Below are 25162 nucleotides of genomic sequence, written 5' to 3' on the forward strand. Positions count from 1 at the left end.
GAGCAAGAGGTCGTGTTCACAGCACCCCAGGCTTCTGGCACAAGCATTTAGACAATGACATGCAATGGACTAAGAAGGAATTGTTTCATTTTGGTCATTCAACAGGCACAGATAAGAAAGATTTATCTATACTAGCGAGTGCCTCCATATGCTGAAAGTTAATGTCACTGGTTTCTAAAGTGAAAGTCTAAGTTTCAATTCCTGATCATCTTAAATGTTTCTTCCAAGAAAAATTATAATGTGGGGTCCAGCTAACCTCATAAGACTAAATGAGATGCTGCTAGAGAAAATAATAAGTAAAACTGGTGCCATCCAAACGGCTTTCATCAGGTTAGAAGCCATCTTCAGACATGGCCGAAAACCTGTTAACAATAAAAGTAATATTGTAGAACAAAAGCAAACTGGTGCTCTTCATTTATTATAATGTTGTTCTACCAAGGACCGATGGAAGATCCTGTTAAATCTATATTTATATACATACTTCATAAGCCACAGTACAGCATGTGATGGAGGGTACCACTACTGTTTTCCTCCTTCCCTGTAGCATTCATGAATGGCACATGGAAAGAATGATTATTGATAAGCCTTCATACGTGCTCAAATTTATCTGATTTTACTGCCATGGTCATTTTGCAAGACATATGTAAGAAGCAGTAAAATGTTGCCTGACTCTTCTTGGTGTATAAGCTCTCAGAATTTTTACAGTAAACTTCTCTATACTGCACAACACCTGTGTTGTAGTGTCTGCCACTGGAGTTTGATAAACAGTTCCATAATGATCTTACGCTTACTAACAAAGCTGGAGATGAAATACACAATTTTTTGCTGGATCTTCTCTATCCCATCTAGTAATCCAGAATTGTAAAGGTCCTGTCTGATGAGCAATATTCTAGAATCAGTTGAACAAGTGTTTTGTGAGAGGTTTTCTTATAGACTGATTTAATTTCCTTATGGTTCTTCTAATGGATCTCAGTCTGCTACCTGCCTTACCTACAACTAGTTTTATGTGGTCATTCCATTTTAGGTCCTCCAGACAGTTACTCCTACATATTTTAAAGTATTTACTGTTTCTAGCAATTATCACCAACAGTATAGTCTATCTGTAATGGTTATCTTCACCTATTTATGCACACTGCATTACATTTACCTTCAGTCCCTGTACCCCCATTGATCCTCTGCAGGTCTTCATACATTCCGATAAAATCTACTTTCCTACAGAAAACATTGCTCACATACATATAGCCTGACAGAACTTCCACTGTCAGATCATTTATAAATGTTATAAACAGTAATTCAAGAACCTTTGAATATGCTCCAGAACAAAACCTTTAAGTGAGCTTGAATTTGTTCTTGAACTACAGAAAGAAAACTTAAAAAGTAAGCTCATTGTTTCTCTCAAGTCCTGAGCTTATAGTGTTAACTATGCACTGTTCACCTTTTTGTGAAGTAATCTCCTACAATTATCAACACAAAGATTAGAATAAAGGGAAAGTAAAATACAGCATATCTCAGGGAGAAAGCAACACAATTTCATTCAGTGATAGCAATACATTTTGTAATCATATATTACTAAGATTGATATTACATAATTTACTTTTACAAATAAGTAGTTTTGCTCCTATTAACTTAAATACAAAGTCAAAGCAGGTTTTCTCAATAGGATAGGGAAGGGTAAACTGGCTGGGATGATAGCAAAATCTTTAAGGGGGGGGGGGGGGGCACTGAAACTCATGGGAGTACTTTTCAGGCTAAGATCAGTGTCCAATCATCCTACATTGATTGAAAGTAAGCTTTTTTTTTTTTTTTGGCTTTAGGGCGCAAAACTGCTATGGTCATTAGCGCCCAGAAAGTAAGCTTAATGAGAAGTTCAGATAGGCAGGTCCTATAGATGTGAAAATATCACAAGATTTTCATAACAGTGCAGTGAAAAATAGTTAGTATGTAACAAGATTCACATAAAAGCACAGTGAAAAATAATGTTAATATATTGCACCAGAATATCTGGGGATTAAAAAACAACATAGACGAGCTTCTTATTTGTTTAGAAGATTTAGAAACTGAGGGTGGAACAGATGTACTATGCCTGTCTGAACATCATATAGTCACAGGTATGGAAATCGTAAATGTAGGTGTATATAAACTTACAGCACATGTAAGTAGAGACACTATGGAGAGAGGACTTGCCATACATGTTAGAATCTGTCATGGTGTCAAAAATTTGGAGACAAAAATATTTTTGCATAGAGCAACGTACAGAAGCATGTGCATATGTGCTTAAACTAAATAATGGCACTTTTATAATTGTAGCTTTTCATCTATTTTTGAAAAACTTTGATTCTTTGTTCTGCTACCTGTCAGACAAAGGAAAGCAAATTACTGTTTGTGCTGATTTCAACGTAGATTTTCTGAAAGAGTCCCATAGAAAGCGTGGCCTTGAAGTATTACTTGGTTCTTTCAATTTGATATCAGTTATTGATTTTCCTACTCGGATGGTACAGGAAAGCAGCATGTTGATAGATAATGTTTTCACAGACCAAGATAAATTTAACCAAATAAACACTTTTCCTGTTAATAATGGTCTGTATGATCATGATGCACAGCTAGTTACAGTATATGATATAGCTCCATACAGTAATGCAAAACAGTCCTCCAAAATAGAGCATTCAATTAAAAATTTAACGATTAAAATTTTTAAGGAAAGCTTTCAACTGTTAGACTGGCATGAGGTGTACAGAGAACATGATGCTAATTTAAAATTTAACTTATTTCATGATGCCCTTGTGAGTGTATTTGAAAACAGCTTCTCTAAGAAAACAGTGAAATGTAATTGTAAGAAACAATGTAAAAAGCCATGGCTTACTACAGGGATAAAAATATCTTTTAAACAGAAAATGGAAATGTACCTTATAGCTAGGAGGAGTAATGATCTCAAAACAGTGAAACATTATAAAAACTACTGCATTGTATTAAGAAAAGTTATTAAATAGTACAGAACTAGTGCATTATGTCTGAGATTAGCACATCTAATGATAAAATTAAAACAATTTCAAATATTGTTAAAAGGGAAACAGGGCAACTGAGAGCACAGGAAGACTGTATTTATATCAAACACGATGAAAAGTTTGTTAACAAGAAGTTGGAAGTAGAAAACATTTTTAATAATCATTTTTAAGTGTTGTAGAGAAAATAGGATCCAGCTATTCATTAGAAAATTCAAGGCAGTATATGGAAGAGGCAGTACCTATGCAATTTGATAAAACTGAAATTCAACACACCTCTCCAACTGAAATTAGGAAAATAATAAATTCACTCAAAACTAAAAGCTCACATGGAATTGATGGCATTTCCAACAGAGTACTAAAAGCTAGTTCCCAACAAATAAGTAGGATTCTCAGCCACATATGTAGTAGCTAACTAAAACAGGCATTTTTCCGGATAGACTGAAATATGCTATTGTTAAACAATTGCATAAAAGGGGGATAGATCTGACGCTAACAACTACTGCCCAGTCTCACTTCTGACAGCATTATCCAAAATTCTTGAAAAAGTCATGTATTCAAGAGTAGCATCACATATTTGTAAAATGTGGAGTACTAACAAAATGTCAATTTAGTTTTCAGAAAGGCTTTTCAACAGAAAATGCTATATATGCTTTCACTGACCAAATATTAAATGCATTGAATAACCGAACATCACCCATTGGGATATTTTGTGATCTCTCAAAGGCTTTTGATTGTGTGAATCATGAAATTCATACTTAACTGGAAGAATGCAGAAGGTTGGAATTAACAATACAGATAGTCTGCAAAAACCAGCAGAGCCCTTTAACTGGGGAAATATCAAGAATGGTGTCCTGCAGGATTCAGTCTTGGGTTCCTCACTGTTCTTAATATATATTAATGACTTGCCACTTTATATTTGTGAAGATGCAAAGCTAGTTCTTTTTGCTGATGATAAAAGTATAGTAATCACACCCAACAAACAAGAATCAGTTGAGGAAATTGCAAATAATATCTTTCAGAAAATTATTAAGTGGTACTCTGCAAATGGACTCTCACTAAATTTTGAGAAAACACAGTTTATACAATTCTGAACAGTAAATGGCATTACAAAAATGATGTAGACTATGAACAGAAGTCTGTTGCTAAGGCAGAACACTCAATTTCTGGGTGTGTGCATTGATGAGAAATTGAATTGGAATAAACACGATGATGATCTGCTGAAGCAGTTAGGTTCAGCTACTTATGCTATTAGGGTTATTGCAAATTTTTATGATAAACATATCAGTAAATTAGCCTACTGTGCCTATTTTCATATACTGCTTTCATATGGCATCATATTTTGGGGCAATTCGTCATTAAAAGAGCAAGTATTCATTGCACAAAAGTGTGTAATCAGAATAATACCTGGAGTCCACCCAAGATAACCTTGCAGACATTTATTTAAGGAACTCAGGATATTCACAGTACCTTCACAATACATATATTCACTTATGAAATTCGTCAATAATAACCCATCCAAATTCAAAAATAACAGCAAAGTGCACAGCTACAACACTAGAAGAAAGGATGATCTTTACTATTCTGGATTAAATCTCACTTTGGCACAGAAAGGGGTGAATTATGCTGCCTCAAAAATCTTTGATCATTTGACAAACAGTATTAAAAGTGAGAGAGATAGCAAACCAACATTTAAAAGCAAATTAAAAATTTTTTTGAATACAACTCTTTCTACTCAATAGATAAATTCTTAGATATGAAGTAGTAACTGTAAAAAAAATACTTTTTTAAATTATTTTGTGAAAAGAAAACTTGTGTTAAAGACACATTCCACATGATTACGAAATGTCATATTCATGATCTATGGAACAAGGATTAATGTATGTATGTGTGTGCTGACAATGCGACACTTTCTGTTTTTGTCTTTTGGTTGAGCTAGTTACTCTGACACACAGCACTCTTCAGACATTGCCTTAAAAGGAAGTCAGAGACTGAAACATTGGGAGACCCGAGCAGCAAAGCAGTCCTTGAAATTATGCAGTCCCAAACAAATGTTTTATTGATGCCATAGATTGGCTGACAGTGTGCAAGATGCCCTCATCCTATTGAAAATAGGTGTGTTGAATGTTGAAAATTGGAGGCAAAAATATCTCAACATGTTGAAATCACATTCAGGAGTCAGTGATGAAACCACCTTGCTCATCGTCCAAAAAAGAATGGTCTATCAATCCACAACACATGACACTGCTCATCATATGGTAGCTTTCGTAGTGTAATGGAGTTTGGTGAAGCTGAAAACATTTCCCTGAGCCCAGAAACAGATAATGTTGTTGTTCAGGTAATAACTTAAATGAAAATGGGATCATTGGACATCCAAAGATTTTGGATAAAGTTTGCATCCTTACTGACTTTATCCAGCAATCGTTGATATTTTTCAGGAGTAGGGTGCAGTCATTGGAACTTGGTTGTTGCACAATATGAAGATTGCAGAGGTGAAATTGAAGCTGTAGTATTCTTTGAAGACTGACATCCAAGCTACAATGCTGAGCCAAGTTTTCTCATGAAATGTTGAGGACTCTTTTCAATGGCAGTTTGCATGGTCTCAGTGTTTTCATGGGTTTATATGGAGCATAGAACCTCATTCAGCCTTTTATTCAATGTTGAACTAGTCTCTTCAACAGTCTAAGCCCTTGTTGTGACTTGTGTATAACATTTGATCTTGACATTGGAGCATGATCTGATAGTGGCACCAAAACTCTCCTCATGTAGCTGTCAAAAACATCACCTTGTACTTAGGAACCCCCATTTCTCTCTCTCTCTCTCTCTCTCTCTCTCTCTCTCTCTCTCTCTCTCTCTCTCTGTGTGTGTGTGTGTGTGTGTGTGTGTGTGTGTGTGTGTGTGTGTGTTCTTGTTAATAATGCTATTCACCACTCAACACTTCCCCTCATCATTATTTGTTTTCTTTTTTACATTGATTGGCTCATATAATATTTCCATAACACTGTACCTCACAACTGCATAACCTAGCATGGTATTTTACTTGCTGACTTCCTGTCATGTGTCATGTGAATAAGTGTAACATCTCCATTACAAATGACTTATGGTGTGGCACTACTAGATTTTATGTCAGACAAAAAAGTATAAAAACATATATTTTCACTTGTACCATGGAGTATAGCTGCAGTCAGTTTTCATGAATTATTTTTCTTAGCTGAAGTGGCTATGTACCTATTTTATTGATTTTATAATTACTTGGGCTTTTTATTCAGGTGTCAAAGTTAATTTAAAAATCATTGTACAAATAATGCAAATATATTTATATCAGTTTTACCTGATATATAGCACGCATTTGATACACAAACCTGGCATGATCTGTTACTTTGGAACACACAATTTGGGAAACATATTAATGATTTAGAATTGAAATTTATTTAGGGGGGAATTAGGCACAGAGAAAGATGCTGACTTGAAGTGAGTTATTCAGTCTCTCATCATTCTCGATTAAAATAAGATTCTGAACATAACAGATGCAAATCAACAGCAACATAAAGGAATGTGACCAGTGGATTGTGTGCCTAGTACTGAGTCTATTCATTTAAAGCAAACTTCATTTTGCTGCAACAATCAGCCATGTTTTTAACACGCAACATTAAAAATAAAAAAATTTGAAAATATGTCTAGATGCGAATGCAGATACAGTCAGCAGTCCTGGTATTCACTGATTAATTGAAATAGTAGGATAGCCTGTCATTAGTGGAACCAAAAGAAACTGGTGCAATTCATTTATAAAATGAAGTAGTGTGTGGTAATTTATTTCCTGCATTAGAAGGGGAACAATGCTGCAACAATTCATGCCGAGTTGGTCGAAGTTTACAGCAACAGTGCACCATCATATGATGCAGTAGTTAGGTAGCAGAGACACACTAAATGCCTAAGAGGGAAATGGTAGACCACCTCTCTTGGACTTGTACAAGAAATGGAGGCCAAAGTGCTTGAAGACTGGCTTCTTTACTTTGTTGCAGCAAATCCTTTAGTCATAACTGTTAATACATGTCACTTGTTAGACATACCATGAATTGTGAGATCATAAAATAGAGGTAGACACCCCTAATTGCACAACACTTCAAACAAATTTAAAATACAGTAGAAGAAGCCAATAAGATCTTTCTTGTTTTGAGTAACAATACAATAAAATTTAAATACACATCAAAACAAGGTAATACATAAAATTATTTTAACATCACAGCAAACTCAGTCTTTTTTCTTTATTTTTTATTGTAAAATTGCATGACATTGCTTCAGCTTTCAGTCTGCACTCTGTGGTAGTAGTATGAATCCGCATTTTGTTTTCGGCAGCAGTTTGTGCCCAAAAGAACTGATATTACCAACAGAATAGCCAATACTGTTGAAATGCCTAGAGCTGTAAATGAAAGTACATTCTCTCATTAATCTTTCAATACAACACATACGGGAAAACAATGACTTAATGAATAATATTACTTTGGACATGTTTAAGCTTCAGACACAGCAAAACCCTACATTAAATGACAGACTTTTCCCAAAACAACAAACCAAATGCTTTCCAACTGGGGGAAATTCCTCATTTGATACATTATTGCTGTTTGTCATTAATGTTACTTGGAAGAGAATACTCTAACAAACTAAACAGGAGATACATTTTTTAACATGGAGACATTCTCAACTTGTTTCCTCACATGCCATACATTTAAAAACCAAATAACTGCTTATGCCAGGGTAAATGAGTCATAATCTACATTTCTCTTTCTCATTATACTACAGAAAGAAAAAAATATAAAAGGGGAGGAAACTTGGCAGCTTCATAGACTATTTAGTAACAATACGCAGTCTGAAGTGCATCAGATCCTACATAGTTTCATTAGACTTTGTCACAGCTTTGCCTTTGCAATTTGTGCATATAATCAACAAAGAGCAACACTGCAGTTATTCTTGTCCACTTTTTCATGACTCCTTGTCTACACACACACACACACACACACACACACACACACACACACACAAAACGAAATACTCAACAACCCAATCTCCTTCATTATGTTACAATATAGTGAACATTTCCATTTATTATGGCAGTTTACTATTATTCCCTTTTATTACTTTAACCCTAGGATGCATGGTGCCGAAAACACACATGAATGCATATGCAGGGCCTCCAAGGCCCTGCCCTAATTTAAAATTTTCCTCTTTTCATATAATCATTATTTGGAGTTAAATTTATTTCTGTCAAATTTATTGTCATATTGAAAGATTCCTAAGAGTAATAGGTTCTGGTGGGCCTGACTAACATTTTATTAATTTTTCTGAATAGGTTCATGGTGCTTCCTTCCAGTGTAAACAATTCCGTCTAAAGCATATGCAGATGTAGCATCACATAACCAAATTATTTTTATGCCATACTTGGCTGGTTTAGAGGGCATATACTGGGTGAAGCTGCATCTTCCAGGGAATGGGACTAGCTGTTCGTCAACTGTGAGCGAATCATTGGGAATCATTCTATTTCTACACTTGTCAAGAAATAGTTCCCATACATAGCGAACAGCCGCAAGTTTGTCATCTGCAGATCGAGCTTCACAGGTATGCCTGTCATGAAATCTAATCATTCTCCTTATATCCTCGAATCTATTTGCTTATATGGTGGCCTTATATGTAGGATTTGCCTTTCCATCCAAGAATAATTCTCTAATAGGGACATACCAACTCTTCTCAACACCAGAAAGCAGTAAAAGACCGAGAAAACCCTCCGTTTCAGCAAGCGAAACGTTTTTCCACGTAAAGCACCCACTCTTCTGCCTTCAATATTTGTGCAGTTGACGATTTCCTCTAGTATTTCCATGGAGATGAAATAGTCCCAGGCATCCTTAGGTTTACAGGTCTTCAGACCACGGGCTGGACCAGGTGCCTTCTTTACGATATTATGGACAGGCATACGAAAAGTTGCAGGAGGATCTAATTTCCAAATCGCTCCATTCAGACTAATGTATGTGTGGTCTTCTATACCTTATTGTGGTGGTTCTTCATTTTCAGACTCTGATGAAGTAATATTATCGGAAGAACTGTCATCTGCCTCAATATTCGCATCTGCAGGTTCATTGGCTCATTCTTCACTACTTGTATCTTCAAAAATATTTCCTTCCTCGCAAGAATCATCTTCTTCAAACCACTGAGCCAAAACACTTCCAAAATTAGCTGCATTTGCACGTACTGACTCTCTTGATTTGTGTGTCGAAGCCACAGCAAAAGGCGTGTCCCTCGAACAGTAGCTTGGGCAGCACTAAACGAGTCATACTGGTAACAATATGGGCCTTGCAGCAACAAACAAACTAGAGTAACAATGAGGCTGACAAGAGCAGCACAGGATAACAATACTATGCAATAATAAAACATTTTATAGCAAAAAGATCAATAATACACCTACATCGCCAATATGTGAAAGAAGTGTGTATTAATTTTTAGTTATACTATTACTACTACAGCTACTGCTGCTGTTGGCACTCCTGTTGCTGGAAATACCACTACAGTTACTGTCGAATTAATAACTGCTCCCAAACAAATGTTGAAGACAACATAGGTTAAAGAACATTTATAAATGTGTGAGGGCTTCTGAAGCTCTGCTTATGCATTCATGGTGTATGGGTAAACGTATTGAATTATACAAAAAAACTTAAAAAGGTAACTCGTTCAGGTTTGATAGGAGGAATGTCACAGTGTTAGTGAAAGAGTACTGAAAAGCAGTTTGAAATCAAACAAAAAATTACAGAATTTTTTTAAAAATGAAGACATACAAGGGCCTCGGAGGTTAAAAAGCTATTCAGACATATGCCAGCACATAAAATTACAACGTATATTAGTAATGACATAACAGTTCAATATGAATGCTGCCAAATCCCAAAGGAATGACAAATAGACAGCCAGCAGATGTAGTGAGCAATCACACACAAAAAGTATGCACAACCATCGAAAGATACTTTGTTCTGTCTGACATCAATGTGGTCCAACATGTCATGGCATTCTTCCATATTTTACCTATTAATCTTTTTTTACAGTTTGGGGTGAAGTATGGTTAAGCAATTCAACAGTTGTGTTACACTACAAATATTTGAGGTATCTATAGTTTCACCTTTGGAGTTTTGTCTGGCACTTAATGGGCATTCACCACTGGCTGTGGCTGAAATTTCATATTAAATCGTAGCTGACACTGCCTTTATACAATTGCAACAGATTAACTCCCTTCCCATCCCAAATTTTGAAACTGAGGCACTTTACTTTAATGCTTAGAGCCTTCGGACATCTCAGTCTCACATCACTTAATTATAGCATCTTACATAGCCTCTCTGCAAATTTGAGGCACAGAAATATCAGTTTTCAAAAGCTGTGATGTTTCAAGGTACCTTCTTCATTTTTTGTGTGTTACTGTCTGTTATGTAAAATAGTGAGAATAGGAGTTTGATAGAACACATGCAACTTACACATGGTTAGGAACTTCATGCCATGATACATTACCCTTGGAGTAAAATTACCCACCAATGCTGTCACGATCAAGATTTTAATCGTAGACCAAGACAAAAGCAAACTAATTACCGTATTTACTCGAATCTAAGCCACACTTTTTTTCCGGTTTTTGTAATCCAAAAAACTGCCTGTGGCTTACAATCGAGTGCAAAGTAAGCGGAAATTCTGAAAAATATTGGTAGGTGCTGCCACAACTAACTTCTGCCATCGAATATATGTAGTGCAGGCATGCTTTGCAGGCACAAAGATAAATTCTGGCACCAAAACCTCTGCGTCAGTAAATAAATTTAAAAAAAGGGTGGAAGACGAGCTTTTTCTCCGCCCCGAGTTTCGACCACTGCATTTTCATACATTATCCAATGAAATAAATACAAATTCCGTATTGTTCATCTTCGAATGCAGCAGCATTTCAAAATACTACGAAAATCCGACTGGCAAGACTGTTCGGGATGTTTGTCAACATGGCAAACTCTACGTTCTGATTTTTTTCCTACCTACCTATGAGAAGAGATGGTTACTGATAGGAACTTTCATGAATTGTGAATCACATGCAGTATTCTCTTCACCATATGAATAATACGAATATAAACATTTTGCCGTGTATTCTTTCGTGTTTACTGCTATCTCATTTAAATCCTGTCTGCCTAATAAACTACGAAACTAGAGTGAGACAACAGCAAACGCGGAAGAATAAACGTATCCTGCCATGTTTATATTCGTATTATTATTATGCCTAATAGTGACACAGTCAGAAACGAAGCACGGCAATTGACTAGATTTTTAAATCTAAGATGACTCTAATTTCTGTACAGAATGTAATGTGCTAAAGAGGCGTCCGCAAAGATTTTCAAACGAAGAAAAATTTTCGCTAACTCTCATTGCGAGCATCTTGTGTCATACGCAGTCTATTATTTGCTCCTTGTTGATCTTTATTAAAGAAAGCAGCAGTGTAAGTAACAACAAATAGCAGTCTCTTGCCATTGTTTCGTTAGTGAGACAGTTTCTCTCTTTTTTTTTTTTTTTTTAATTGTAAGCGGCGGTAGCGCGCACAAGAGCAAGCCATGCCGCAAGCGGCGACAGGTCGTAAACACTCATTATCGGAATGCGACAAACAATGCATGACACATTAAAATAATGCAGTTTCATTTTAGAGTGACATAAACACCTGTAACAAAGAGAATGGCTCTTATCAGATCAAAGAAAAATAATCAATCAATTCAAACCAGACGAAGCACACAAAAAAGGAAGGGTACCCGTATAAATACGGACGGAGCGCCTGACGCAGAGCAGTGGCTACCTGGTAAAGCATAACTGCTAAGCTTACGACTCGAACCAAACTACTATAGCTGTATCGTCATTCAATCGACCTAAATTGTGTCTCATATTACAATGGACCAACTTTGTTTAGGTTTGGTGGTGCGGCCTAATTTTTTTCTCTCCCCTTGAATTTCAAGTCTCAAATTTCAGGTGCGGCTTAGATTCGGGAATTTTTTTTTTCCTTGATTTCGAGTCTTATTTTTCAGGTGCGGCTTAGATTTGAGTGCGGCTTAGATTCGAGTAAATACGGTAATCCGGTATTCTAGAACCAACTTTAATCTAAAACTAGCGTAGGCTGTAAAGGTTCCCCCTCCACTGTCCTGTAAAGTCCCACACTGTTTTTTAATTAATGTGGGTTCTTGAATACTGGATTCTTTGTTCTGGTATCATATTGGTTTGGCATCAGACTCTCGATCCTGACAGCTGGCAGCTTTACTGCCAAGGTACATGCATCATGGTACTGAAGTTCCTAACCATGTTCCTATGTGACAAATTCCCTATCAAATGCCTATTCTCACTACTCCACATAAATAAGTACCATACATAAAATTATGAAGGTCTCTTGAAATCAGAACAGTTTGTACTATACACTTCAGGTTCATAGAAAAGTTCCTTCAATGTCTAGAGTTCATCATTTACAGTACCTTAGCAGTCTCATGATTCCACAACCTCATTTGATTTAGCCATTGCTTTTCTGATTCAGTCCAGCCACAATAAAATATTATATGTTGTCTCAATTCATACAAAACTAATGTGACTCAGCATTTACTAATATTTTGTACCCACTTTTCACATTCTGATGCATGACTGTGCACACTGCACTTACCTACGATTCATTCTCCAGACTCTCTCTGGCCAACTACTGGGTGCCAAATTGGCAGGCACCAAAACATGCCTATAATTGGATGATGGAGCACACACCCATTGGCTACAGTCCAACAAAGATGAGTAAGGGTAACATTCATTCAATATGTACAAACTGTATCAACGTCAGTACCCCTGTAATGTATGCCATAGTCTCACCATTAGATCATATAGTGTTACCAAATGGCAGGGATGCTCATTGCTATGTTTCACCTGCTGTTCCAGAGAGTTTAAGATTTTTCTGTGGGTTTCTGATAAGGTGGTTTAGCATGCCAGTCAAGGGTGACAGGGCACCTGAGTCTTTACCAAACCAGGAGCCCTGTGAACACGGCTGTTGTCACCTGGAGACACAGGTGTGTCCACACCATACTTATCATAAAGAAGTAGAAGAAATGACAGTGCTTTATCACCAAAACTGTTTATATCATCATCCTGGTGCATGTTCAGGGTAACCTGAATGAGAGGGCTCTAGTCACGCAACAAAAAGTCATCACAATACAACCTCCAAAATGGACTACACTCATGACACATTGAAAGTTAAAAGCCTCACTGGTGCACTCGATGCCTTGCATCAATTGAAAAGAGGCAAGTACACTTGATTAGTATAAAAGCATGTGCACTTAGTGATATGAAAAAAAGTGTTTCCTCATCTATAATACTTCTGTGACTGTGCTACACTATGCGGTGTCATCAATGAAAGGATAGACACCCAAGAAAGCTGAGGACTGCGCTCTCATCAGTAAATAAAACAAACTTGATTAAAATACATATTGTCAAAAGTGATACTCTAAAGTTTCTACATACTGGTTGCTCATGTTGCTGGAGGATGAATCTGTGTTGATGGGTGATCCAAAATTCCCAATCTGGTAAACATCAGTTCGTTTCAAAAGTGTGACTGGAAAAATTTCACCAGTACTGGGTTGTTGACTGAAAAAAAAGACTATCTGCTACCCACAGTCACTAGTTCTCCCCCCACAAAACTCTTAGCAGAACAACACCATATCACCTTGGTTTTGTATATGGTGTATTTGATGTCACGAACCTTCCTGCTCCAGTGCCATAAGAAGAGCACTTACTTGTGCAGCCAAACCTGTTAATTATTCAGGAGTTAAGACTCAAAATAAGGGTGGCCTAACAAGAGCCCGATGAAAGCTTGAGGCATTCATGGTGGACTACACCAAGGACCTTGAGATATATAGACAATACTGCTCCATAAATACTGGTGCCTGAATGAAATTGGAGCCTTATGATCACTTTCTACAACTACAGGTGACAAGATTTGTCAAGTGTCCCATACTCATCATCTTAAGCATTTCAAAATGTTCAGTTACCCTATGCATCTGTTTCTTTAGTATTTCATGTCCAGTAACCGGGTGAATGACTTACCAATTACCAGACATCGTACAGATTCATAGAATTTTAAAATAGTGTCACTACTTTGCAATCTGGATGGTTAAAATGCATTTGGTGAGGTTAAAATTACACAAGTAGTTTTACCAGAACCTAAAATCAGTATTTTCTGCTCATTCAGCCAGTCTTTTAGTGCTTCGCTTTAATTCTTTTTATGGACACCAGGTTGCATGAAGTGTAGAACACTGTAAAATTATCCTTGAAATTTGAACATTTAACAGGACTCTACTGTCGATGAACTACTGTTGATAGTTATTGCAGATCATCATCTTACACTATTACAATGCTATGTGGGTCTTAGCCTCTTTATCAAGTGCAGTTCTTCCTTCACCTCTAAGGGCTGACTGTATAAACATCACTGAATGAAGGTCAATTTTGACCTCAGTTCAGAAACTGAACTCTGTTCAGGACTCTGCTCTATTGTATGACACTAAAACTAAACTTCGATCCACAGGTTCAGTGTTGATCTAAATTAGCATGAAACATGTTTTGACAACATCACTAAAAATCAGATACTGACACAATTATTGCATTTCAACCTCAGGTATTAATTGTACAACTTTTGTACACAGTATTTATTATTGAAGGTGTATTGTTATAAAGATGGAGGCAAGTAAGCTGGATAAGGTGCAATCTTCAAACTTTCCCAAACCAAAAAAGATTTGTTGGTGGAAATCATACTCGACCAATATAAAGACACAACAGAAGGCAAAAAAGTAGGAAAGTTACAACAATCAACAAAGGAAAGGTGTTGATTTTAATTCACAGAACACTGTGCCAAATTGTGACTGAAGATTTCTGAAATATTATGACAATGCTAAGAAAAGGACCAAGGAAACATTCACGCATGACAGGGTATAATTTTAAGATACGCTTTACAATTATTACATTGCATATCTATGTAATTACATGTGCTGTATAAAATGAAGCAAAAACAGTGTGAAAACTTTTCAAGGTTGTAAAACAATCTAGCAGTTGTAATTTCATCTGACCTACTGTTATAGAAAATGGGACGAAGCTAATTGCAGGCCTGAAGCCACTAATTTATTCTTATCTCCAAACTCTATAATGATAGTGCAGATTTTCAGGCCAAAGTTATAAGCTGTGGTTTGTACACATTTTAATATCCTCAGATGAATTTTTTGCTTACAAGATAGTGTAGAATATTATTCACTTCATCCACTTCCTATTCTACTACAATGATGGCTGTAGTTCATTCTGAACATCAGTAAACGAGTTGACAACTTAACTTCAAATGAAAATGTTCTCCTTGTTGTTGACAATGAAAATGATAAGAACAATAGTGTAAGTTTACTGTTACAGCAATATGTCACATATTTTGAAATAAAAATAATCTCTAATTACAAGCAGACATGCAATGTGAAAACCAGGATTCTGCTATAGAATCTAAAGTGCTGCAATTGCATCCCAAAAATGAAAAGAACAGAAGATGTTCTCAATCTCTAATACTGATTTTATGAAAGAAAATTGGTAGTGGAATTTTTTCATAAGCTTTTCTCCTAACAAAGATTATCATCCATTTCAGGCTGTACATACAATGCACTGACAGCTACATTATCTTGTGCAAGTCAAATGTTGCAGCTACAACAACTGCTGAACAATGTAGTTTTATTCTGAGTCCTAAACTTAAACAACTCAGCATTTTTCAAATTAACAAACATTACCAGAGGTGAAAGAAGAGGCAAGTGGAAAGAAATTCTACTGATATGAGATCAAATCTGAGATTCTCTGGACTATATTCCAGGGTGCAAGCACTAAGCCACCATCTGATAATTACAAATTTACTTACATATGCATACTACTAATACTATTATTTGTCAACGTATGTGTGTGCAGTTGGCATAGCAGTTTAAGCACTTGTTTTGTAATTAAAAATTTATGACAAATTGTGTAGTTACTGCTATTCAAGCCAACAGAACAGTTTTGTAAAGAGTGTGCAATCATTATTGAACTCCACAAACTTAACTTTTCCCTTTCTTCCAATCCCGCCAAGTGTCTACAAAATGCCTTAAACTGGTCACATTAATTATGAGTCACCTCTAAGAATTGTTACGAGATCTGTCATTAGCTTTACTCATTACCTACATAGCCAATAATTTCTTAACCTAGCCTTAGAGCTAAAAAATATTTTGAGCTTCAACAGTGTGAGAGTGGTGTTTATTTACTTAACGTTTATTGTGTAGATAACAGCCTCTTTAAACCCGTTTATTATTTAATTCTTTTTAACTCATATTTGCATAAAACAAATACAGTGTCTTGTAATGTCACTGACTTGTGAACTGATGACTGCAGTTGAACATTATTTGATCTGTGAAATTTCAGCAATCAACAATAATCCTACTTCAAAGGCAATATAATCTGGGATTAATGTTTATGCAATGCAGATTTCTGAGATCACCTTGATCTAAGGTCAATTGCTTTTATATAAAATGGCTGTAAGAGCTTTTATACCTTCATCCACATCTATCCGCCACTTTTATGGCCTTCCTCTCTACTTTCTTAGAGTTGGCCTCCATTCACAAACTTTTCCTCTCAAAGTTCCAGCATCCATCTTAAGAACATGTCTGAATATTGTCCTACATTTTATTAATCTTACAATGTGATCTCATTATATAAGGCAGTCCAGCTCAATATTTGTTTCAGATGTCCATTTGTCATTATTACCCTGAATTAGCTCTTAGATCTTGTGCACCACTGTGCATTCAAATATTCTGGGCTGATACTCACAAGTACTCATTAATGTCCATGATTCACAACTGTAAGTCAAGACTGGCATGGTCATGACTTTGTATATTTGCAGCTTAACCTGCCTGTTTAAAAACCTGGATCCTGGAGACCCTTACCTTCTCAAACACGTGGAAGCATTTAAGATGCACAGTCCTATATCAAGTTCTGTACATGTTAAAAATGGAAGCCTGCTGCTACCAGTTTATTCAGATTTGTATTTGTATCATGTACTTGTTATTCATTTCAATGATACCAAGGCCCCCAAGGTTCTGTGGGTTCTTTCAGCTCACTCTCTAATAGCACCTTATTCTATTAATAACTGCTACAGCATTGGTATAAGCATGCCTATTGCAATGCCTGACTTAAAATGCTGCACTGGGTAGGGGGTGAGGGGGAGCAGGAGGATGGGTGGGGAGGGGAAAAAAAACAAACCTTTCTCATGAATAAACCAAGACTACAGGACAACACCAACCCTGTAGCAGTAGTAACATTCCCCAAAGAAAGACTGAATAAGAATCAGTAGACATCTTTGTAAGCACCATTTGGTAAAGTGGCTAAGGAAGTTACATCATCAAGTGGTGTCATAAGTCTTTTACAGTTAAAAACACACCAATTAAGTAATTTCCATTCTGGAAAGATAACTGTGTGACTGTCTCCAGTAGATCTAGGTTATCAAGACTAGACTGATACGATATGAATATGGAAGTGACTCTTGAGGTTTTGGAATTTGACAACCTTTATCAGATGGCAGTTTCAAAAGTATCTCTTGTACAGATGTTGATAGCAACTTTCTAGAAATGGTTTGAACTGGTACTATCCTCATCAGGATTCAATATAGGAGTGTTTATTGTCTACTTGCAAGTGTTGGGATACTGTTTATATGACTAGATTTTATTAAAACAATTAGCAAGCACATATTTTTGACCCAAGCACAGCTGACAACAGTTACAACCAATTTCATCAGATCCTAAAATGATTTTCTCACTACAGAAAGATGATTTCAGCCCCCACACAGAGGCTAACTTGTTACAGCTTTCCTCATCACTGAAAAAGCAGTAAAAGCTTTCTGCAGATGGTCTGGAATATTGGAATTTATCTGACTGTGAAAGTGATGTTACAAAAGTGATCCAAAATGGCTGAAGCCATATCTGTAAACTTACTCACCATTATTTCATTTCTCAAAATGGCTGTAAGAGGTGATGTACTGCTCTTGCCAGAAACACTCTTTATTGATTTCCAAACTTGAGTAGCTGGCATGGAATTATTAATGATACACAAGAATCCTTTCCTAGACCCCCCCCCCCCCCTTCCCCCTACCTCACCTTGCCACCACATTTCACTTCTGGGTACCTACAAGCCTGTCACTGATTGCTGAGTAATGTATTGCCCACTCCTAAAACGAAAATATTGTCTTCCAAGTGGACCACTCTTTGAATGAATGCTTCAGTGGTTTAATAGATCACAGTTACTGTGATCTCCCATTTCCTGTACGCTGTCTCAGTCTTCAAACACAGCTGAGTGACTGTAAAAATCTAGTTTGCACAGCTAAGCATTCATCTTGATGATCTGTATTCAGGCATTGCTATTTCAGGATAGTAAACAAATACTGGGAAGTGGACACTACTGTGCAAATCATTACAAATTCCCCATAGAGCACTATACACAAGAGTGTGGGCAGACAGGGATCAGTGGCTGATAGTGACCACGCTGCAGTGTTGACATCCCCTCTGCTATGAAGACTGATGTCCTCTGTGAGGAGGCTTTCTGTAACTGGGCCACAAGAGCAGATGTTAGCAGAGTTCCATATCATGAAGGTCATATGTTTATAGACATTAAATTGGCTAGATGACTATTTGACTAACAGAACCCAGTATTTTATATTGGGCAGTGAATATTGTACAGTAATGAAAGTGACGTGGGGTGTGCACCATCTAAGTGTATTAAGGTCTGTTACAGTCTCAATACACACAAATGATTTATCAAATATCAACAAAAGCACTAAATTAGATTGTTTGCTGAAAACGCTGTTGCCTACAGGGAAAATATAGTCATTGGAAAATATTAAAAAAGTGCAGAAAGGCTTGGACATAATTTCCATTTGGTGTAATGAATGGCAGGTGTCTTTAAATGTGGACAGATGCAAGATAATGCTTACAACAAAGAGAGACCCTAATAGTATCTGACTACAATATTAGTGGTGAACATCTTGAGCATCACATCATAAAAGTGTTTAGGGGTAGTACTAAGAAGTGATATGAAATGAAATGGGATGGGATGATCACATAAAATAAGCATTAGAGAAGGCACATGGAAAACTCAGATCTGTTAGCAGGCTTCTGGGCAAGAGCTGTGCATATTTGTAAAGAAAACTGCACACAAGGTGCTTGTGCATAAAACTGAACAGTATTGTTCCAGCACCAAGTTTGTATGAAGCAGAAAAGACCACAGACATCAAACAAATTAAGAAATATACTGATATGATAAAAACAGATCAGTATAGCCCATATGAAAGTAAAGTTGCTTGTGGAACTAAAATGGGAAACCACAAAAGAAAGGGAACACACTTCTAGTGAAAACTGTTCAGTAGAAACCTGTCCAGTAAATTTTGAGACCTGTATTTGAGGAAAACTGTGCAACCATTTTACTGTCACCAGTGTAGTGATCAGAGAATAAGATAAGAGAGGATAAGGTGCATACAGAGGCTCTAATTCACAGTTGTCTCCATCAAATACAGAGTTCTCTGCTAATATAAGATCTGTGTTTTCAGCATGTAATGGGACACCCGTTTCTAACAACTTTTTTTTCATATAGAAGTAGCTGATACCAGGATTAATCCCAAATCTGGTATAGGTGCACATTCTCGGCTGTTTCATTGAAAGAATTTCATTTGATTTTGTATACAATGTATTATATTTCAGGCTAAAATGTACATAAAGAAATTAATTTGCTAGTACTCTGTATGCATAGTTAAAATTACTCCTCTTTTAAAACTATTTAAAATTACTAAATTTCTGGTATACTTAAAATTCATACTATTAATTGCACAATCTAACACTAATTATTAAATTTATTTCTGGATTCACTTACAAAATGATATATTTTAGCGAAGATTCTTCTTTTGTCAAAAAAGTTTGTTGGAATATTGAGAGTACCACAGAATATGAGTGGTGGCCATGCCTCTGATGGAATCAGATGTGTTTTTGTTTGTGTCATTAATAATGTAATTTGTGGTGTGATAGAAGTGGTAACTGTTAAGATGGCATGAAAAATGTGACAAAGAATAAAATTCAAGAATAATACAGGCAAAGCTTCATCAGTTATTTAGTCATCAGGAACCCACAACGTTAAATCAAAATTTCAGCTGCAAGAATGTACCCCTACACGCAAGACTTGGAGCCAACAACAAGAAGAGGAAATGCAGATAAGTAAAAAGTTTTTCTTTTGTATATCTTATGCCTCTTGAAGCTTTTGAAAATAATGAAGAGACTAAGAGAAATTTAATGGTGATGTGCTGGAGGGTAAGATTACAGCAATTAGCAACTGGAGAGAAGTACAAGGGAACTTGGCCTGGTAGTCAATGTCAAAAAGACCAAATATCTGGCAATGACCAACCAACAAAACCTACCAAATCTGTCATTTTTCCCTTGGTCACTATGCGAATGGAATTGGGGCAGAGAATCACTAATCTGGTGCAAAGTACCTTCCAATATGAATTTTTCAGCAGCTCGCGTATGTGTGCGTTTTAAGGTTATGTAGTAGCAAGTATAAAGCACACATCTGTATAACTGTAGCACCCTAGCACAAATTTGTTGGCACCTTTAAGCTTACACCTGGACGAAACCCAAAGGGTCTTTCCTATTCAAGAAACTTCAGATCTGCAGCATTAGTCATGAATTCAATCAGAGACCCATAATAATGGAATCTATTTTAGCAGGAAGGTTTGTTTCTGTCCTTTTCTTTTCTGTTGGGTATGAGCCAGATCTTTGAGGAAAGTGTCTTAAGACTTGCTGTTTTTATGACATGTGTGACAAGCTCTAATTCACAGTTGTCTCCATCAGATAGAGTTCTCTGCTAATATTTACAAGACCTGTGTTTTCAGCAATTAACAACTGGAGAGAGGTATAAGAGAACTTGGCCTGGTAGTCAATGTCAAAAAGGCCAAATATAAGGACAGTGACCAATCAACAAAAGCTACCAAATCTCAGGATAGCCGACAAAGGGTTAGAGACTTGAAGTACCTAGGATCAACTATCACAGAGACAAATGATGACAGCAGTGAGGTGAAAGGTACAGTAGCGGCAGGCAACAGATGCTACTTTGCCACACCGCCCATGCTTAGCAACTCGCTTCTGTCACAAAATCTAAAATCCTCATTTACAAAACAATTAAAAGACCGGTTGTTATGCATGGTGCTGAGATGTAGTCCATGACTGCAAATGAGGAAAGGATCTTAAGCATTTGGGAGAGAAAGGTTATGCATAAAATATAAAGCCCAATATACGGCCAAGAAGGTTGGCACACCCATATGAATGCAGAACTAGAACAATTTTTTGGAGAACTTGACATTGTCATTAGCATTAAAGTAAGAAGACTGTGGTGGGCAGGTCACGTGTTCAGAATTGAGGAAGACAGAACATGTAAGAAGATTTTTGATGTCAAGGCTGGAGGCAGACAACAGAAGGGACATCCCAGAAAGAGATGGGTGGATGGAACTGAAGCAGACATGAAAAATCTGGGTGTCAGAGGATGGAGACACAAAGCCATGGACCGGCTAGAATGGCAGGATATTGTGATGCAGACCAAGGCCCTTCAAGGGCTGTAGAGCCATGGAGTGAGTAAGTAAGCAAGCAAGCAGTTTTCAGAAACTGTTTCTTTTTACAAATAGTCTTATTTTATCACAGAATGTGGTATGGGCTGATATTTCCTTTTGTTTCACTGGTGGTGATCTCCGGGTTCCTCATTGGCAAATATGGGATTTGCTTTACTGGTTTACATAGTAACTGAAGCAGTATCATCATATGTCTATGAAGCACTATCTAACTTTGCGATGGTTTGCTTGAGAGCAGAGGTAAATGTGGTAGCAAACACTGGGAGCTGACTGACTTTAATTGCTTTTCTTAATCTGGCATAAGATATTCATTTGGTGACTCACAGTTCTTTAATTTTCTTTCTCCTCAGTAAACACACAATAGACCTTGTACCACACTGTATGGTTGCAGAAGTAACTGAAGCAAAATGGATGGAGGTGGATAATGTTCTCAGCTCGTATGCAGCTGATCCACATTTTCCACAGGTTGCTTTGTCTCCACATGCAGTTGTTGTGTGTTCTAACTTTTGACAATTGTAGCAAGGCACATTGCTAATCCTTCCTACTCATCCTTCAGTTTTGATGCTTGAATGTGCGTAAGATCTAGTCTGTCGTAAAATCCCTGTGAAGATTGAGGCCATCACATCAGCGTACTACACTGGACTATTGCACTAGAATGTTTTCTATAAGGAGCACAGTAGTCTGTTGATATGAGTGTCTCAAAAAATTCCATGCCTTTCTCTATCCTGTAGTTTCACTTTGTATCAAGTTTTGATTATTCTCTCTTTGCATAGGACAAATGTCTTCAGCTAGTGTTTTGTTTTTTACCATATCTATTGATGGCATTCAATTCTGTCAGCTTAAGACCCATATTCTTTCTCACTAATCAATTGGAAACAAAATGAATTATGGATAAAGTAAAACAATCTTGCATGAAAACCAAACAGTGTTTCATTTCAATATTTACAGATGCATCAAAGTCTAAACATTCTTATGATTTTCACCTTTTAATAGATACACTTACCAACTCATGCTCTCTCTGCCAGCCCAAAAATAAGGCACAAATATTTATGAAAATGCCAAAAATAAAGATATAACACAAAACATGTTTCATAAAAGAGAAATATGAATTTCGTATCAATTTCCATTACAGCCATTCAATCCAAAAAATAAATTAAATGCTAACCCTGCATTTACACACACACGTGGTAGGCAAAATAAAACTAGCCCAGAAATATTTACAATACAACTCAACCAATGTTTTCTGGTGTTCAAATTCCTTTCAGTTAGGTATGGTTTTTATTCACAGTTGAGCCCATTTCGCACCATTCTGCCACAAAGTTTTGCATTGCAGACTTTTCTGGAGGTTCTACCAAAACACCTGCAGTCTTAAACTTCTCCAGAAATAGTTCTGCTCATATTTTATATCAACTGTGCTATGCATAACACCTGACAATGAAGATATACGGTTTTATTGTGGGCACCATTTTATGTTAAATTCAACAGGCCACTAAACATGTCTGCTCCTCTCACTCACTTAAATGTAATGATGCAAGGTACTCAGGACAGAGCATGCAGGAGATGCACAGACATGTGACAGCACACTTATCAGATTTTCCAGAATCTGCTGTGAGAGGCAGTTCTTGTCTTCATTAATAAGGATAAGTTCCGTATCAGTCTTAGAAATATTTTCGGGGCCAGTTTCATTTTGTCCATCATGGTGTGGAATTGACCCTTGTTAATAAACATGAGAACTGACCATCGCATAACATGCTTGAAACCTGATTTCAATGCACCCGTCAGTTCCTGTCAGATGTCTGTGCATCTCCTGCATGCTCTGTCCCAAGCACTTCACCGTGTCATTATGTTTGAATGTAGGAGGGGAGCAGATGTGTTTAGTAACCAGTGGAATGCAACACAAAATTGTGTTCATGATAAAACAGTGTGTGGGTGTCATCAAGTTTTATGTGAAGCACAATATGTGGAAAACATCTCTGGAACTGTTTGTGCAACAGTTTAAAACTCAAACTGCAATACAAAATTCAGTTGCAAAATGGTGTGAAATGGGCTCTGCAGTGAAGAGAAACAGTAACCATCCAAAAAGAGTTTGAACACCAGAAAACATTGTTTAAGTCTTAATGTAAATATTTTCTGGACTAGTTTTATTTTGCCCATCCTGTATTTTAACAATCATGCTCAGCCATTTCAAATGAAAATATTATATACTTGACACTTAATTACAAACTCTTACAATGGAGGAACTCATTGAAATTACTACTTACTTATTATCGACAAGAGACTGAATTCAAAATGTTCTGCTGTAGAGGACATCAGGCATTCCTCCTTCCAGTCTTCAGGAACAACATTTTTTGTCAAATCAATAAAACTTGCTAATGGACATGCAGCTGTACATCCTGGTATGGTAAGTAGAAATGGATCCTCGTCAGTTGTGTTTTTGTAAAAGATCTAGAAACATACATAAGCATGCAGAATTATTTGTCACTGTTTTAGTCACATAAAACAATGCTAAGAAAGAAGTTATCCTTCCTTGTATGAGTCCAGTATCTTTTTGCCGCAGCTGGTATAATCTTAAAAAACTCTGCAATGTTATGTTTCCCTGTTTCTCACATTGCTTCCACATAGTGCAATCAAAATTAAGGAAAAGGTAACTAATGAACAAGGTAAGTATAGTCATACCAAACTCAACATTGCAGTCATTTTCAGTCTCATAATTGTTCAAAACTTGTGTGATATAAAAACAAAGATGATGTGACTTACCAAACGAAAGTGCTGGCAGGTCGATAGATACACAAACAAACACAAACATACACACAAAATTCAAGCTTTCGCAACAAACGGTTGCTTCATCAGGAAAGAGGGAAGGAGTGGGAAAGACGAAAGGATGTGGGTTTTAAGGGAGAGGGTAAGGAGTCATTCCAATCCCGGGAGCAGAAAGACTTACCTTAGGGCAGGGCCGGCCAGAAATTCTGCACGCGTGCGGTGCTCCTGCACATGTGCAACCTCTGGGTCACAGCGTGCACGCCGCAGCCGTCAGCGTTCATGCAGTGCATGTTTCTATGCACAGATGTCGCTTTATCCACTTGCTGGGATACTCTGTACCGGCGAATTACAGTGCTCTTTCCACAGCTTGCAAGCCAACCATGGGAAGGTATTTCGCGTATTAAACATTACTGTCACTGCTCATTGAGACGTCTACTTTTATGCTAACAGTTTAACCCAGTAAGACAAGCAATACAGTTAACAACCATGGGTTTTTATTAAGGCAGCTTGACTGACGGCACGTAAATACATGTAATGTTTTTGAGCTAGTATTTAAGAAAGAGAGCACTTAGCGACTTCCAGCGAACCTTATTCATGATTTCAAATAACATTAAACTAATGCAAGGTCTCCTATAACTAATTCTCGGTGCCCTGAGTTATGCCCACATAATTTCTGTCTCACTGATCT

At 36.9% G+C, this 25162-nt stretch overlaps 1 protein-coding gene across 1 annotated transcript in view; it reads right to left on the reverse strand.

The window, feature by feature from the left end:
• Positions 1-6988: 6988 nt before the first annotated feature.
• Positions 6989-25162, reverse strand: part of LOC124555082 (prostatic acid phosphatase-like) — a 62252-nt gene continuing 44078 nt past the window's right edge. The window contains exons 7-8 of the mRNA XM_047128875.1: positions 23976-24159; positions 6989-7419 (exon numbers count right to left, since the gene is read on the reverse strand). Of these exons, the coding sequence (XP_046984831.1) occupies positions 7298-7419; positions 23976-24159 (306 nt within the window). The 3' untranslated portion in view covers positions 6989-7297. The remainder of the gene's footprint in view (positions 7420-23975; positions 24160-25162) is intronic.

The sequence above is a fragment of the Schistocerca americana genome, chromosome X (genome assembly GCF_021461395.2).
Source record: "Schistocerca americana isolate TAMUIC-IGC-003095 chromosome X, iqSchAmer2.1, whole genome shotgun sequence".
Taxonomy (NCBI): Eukaryota; Metazoa; Arthropoda; class Insecta; order Orthoptera; family Acrididae; genus Schistocerca; species Schistocerca americana.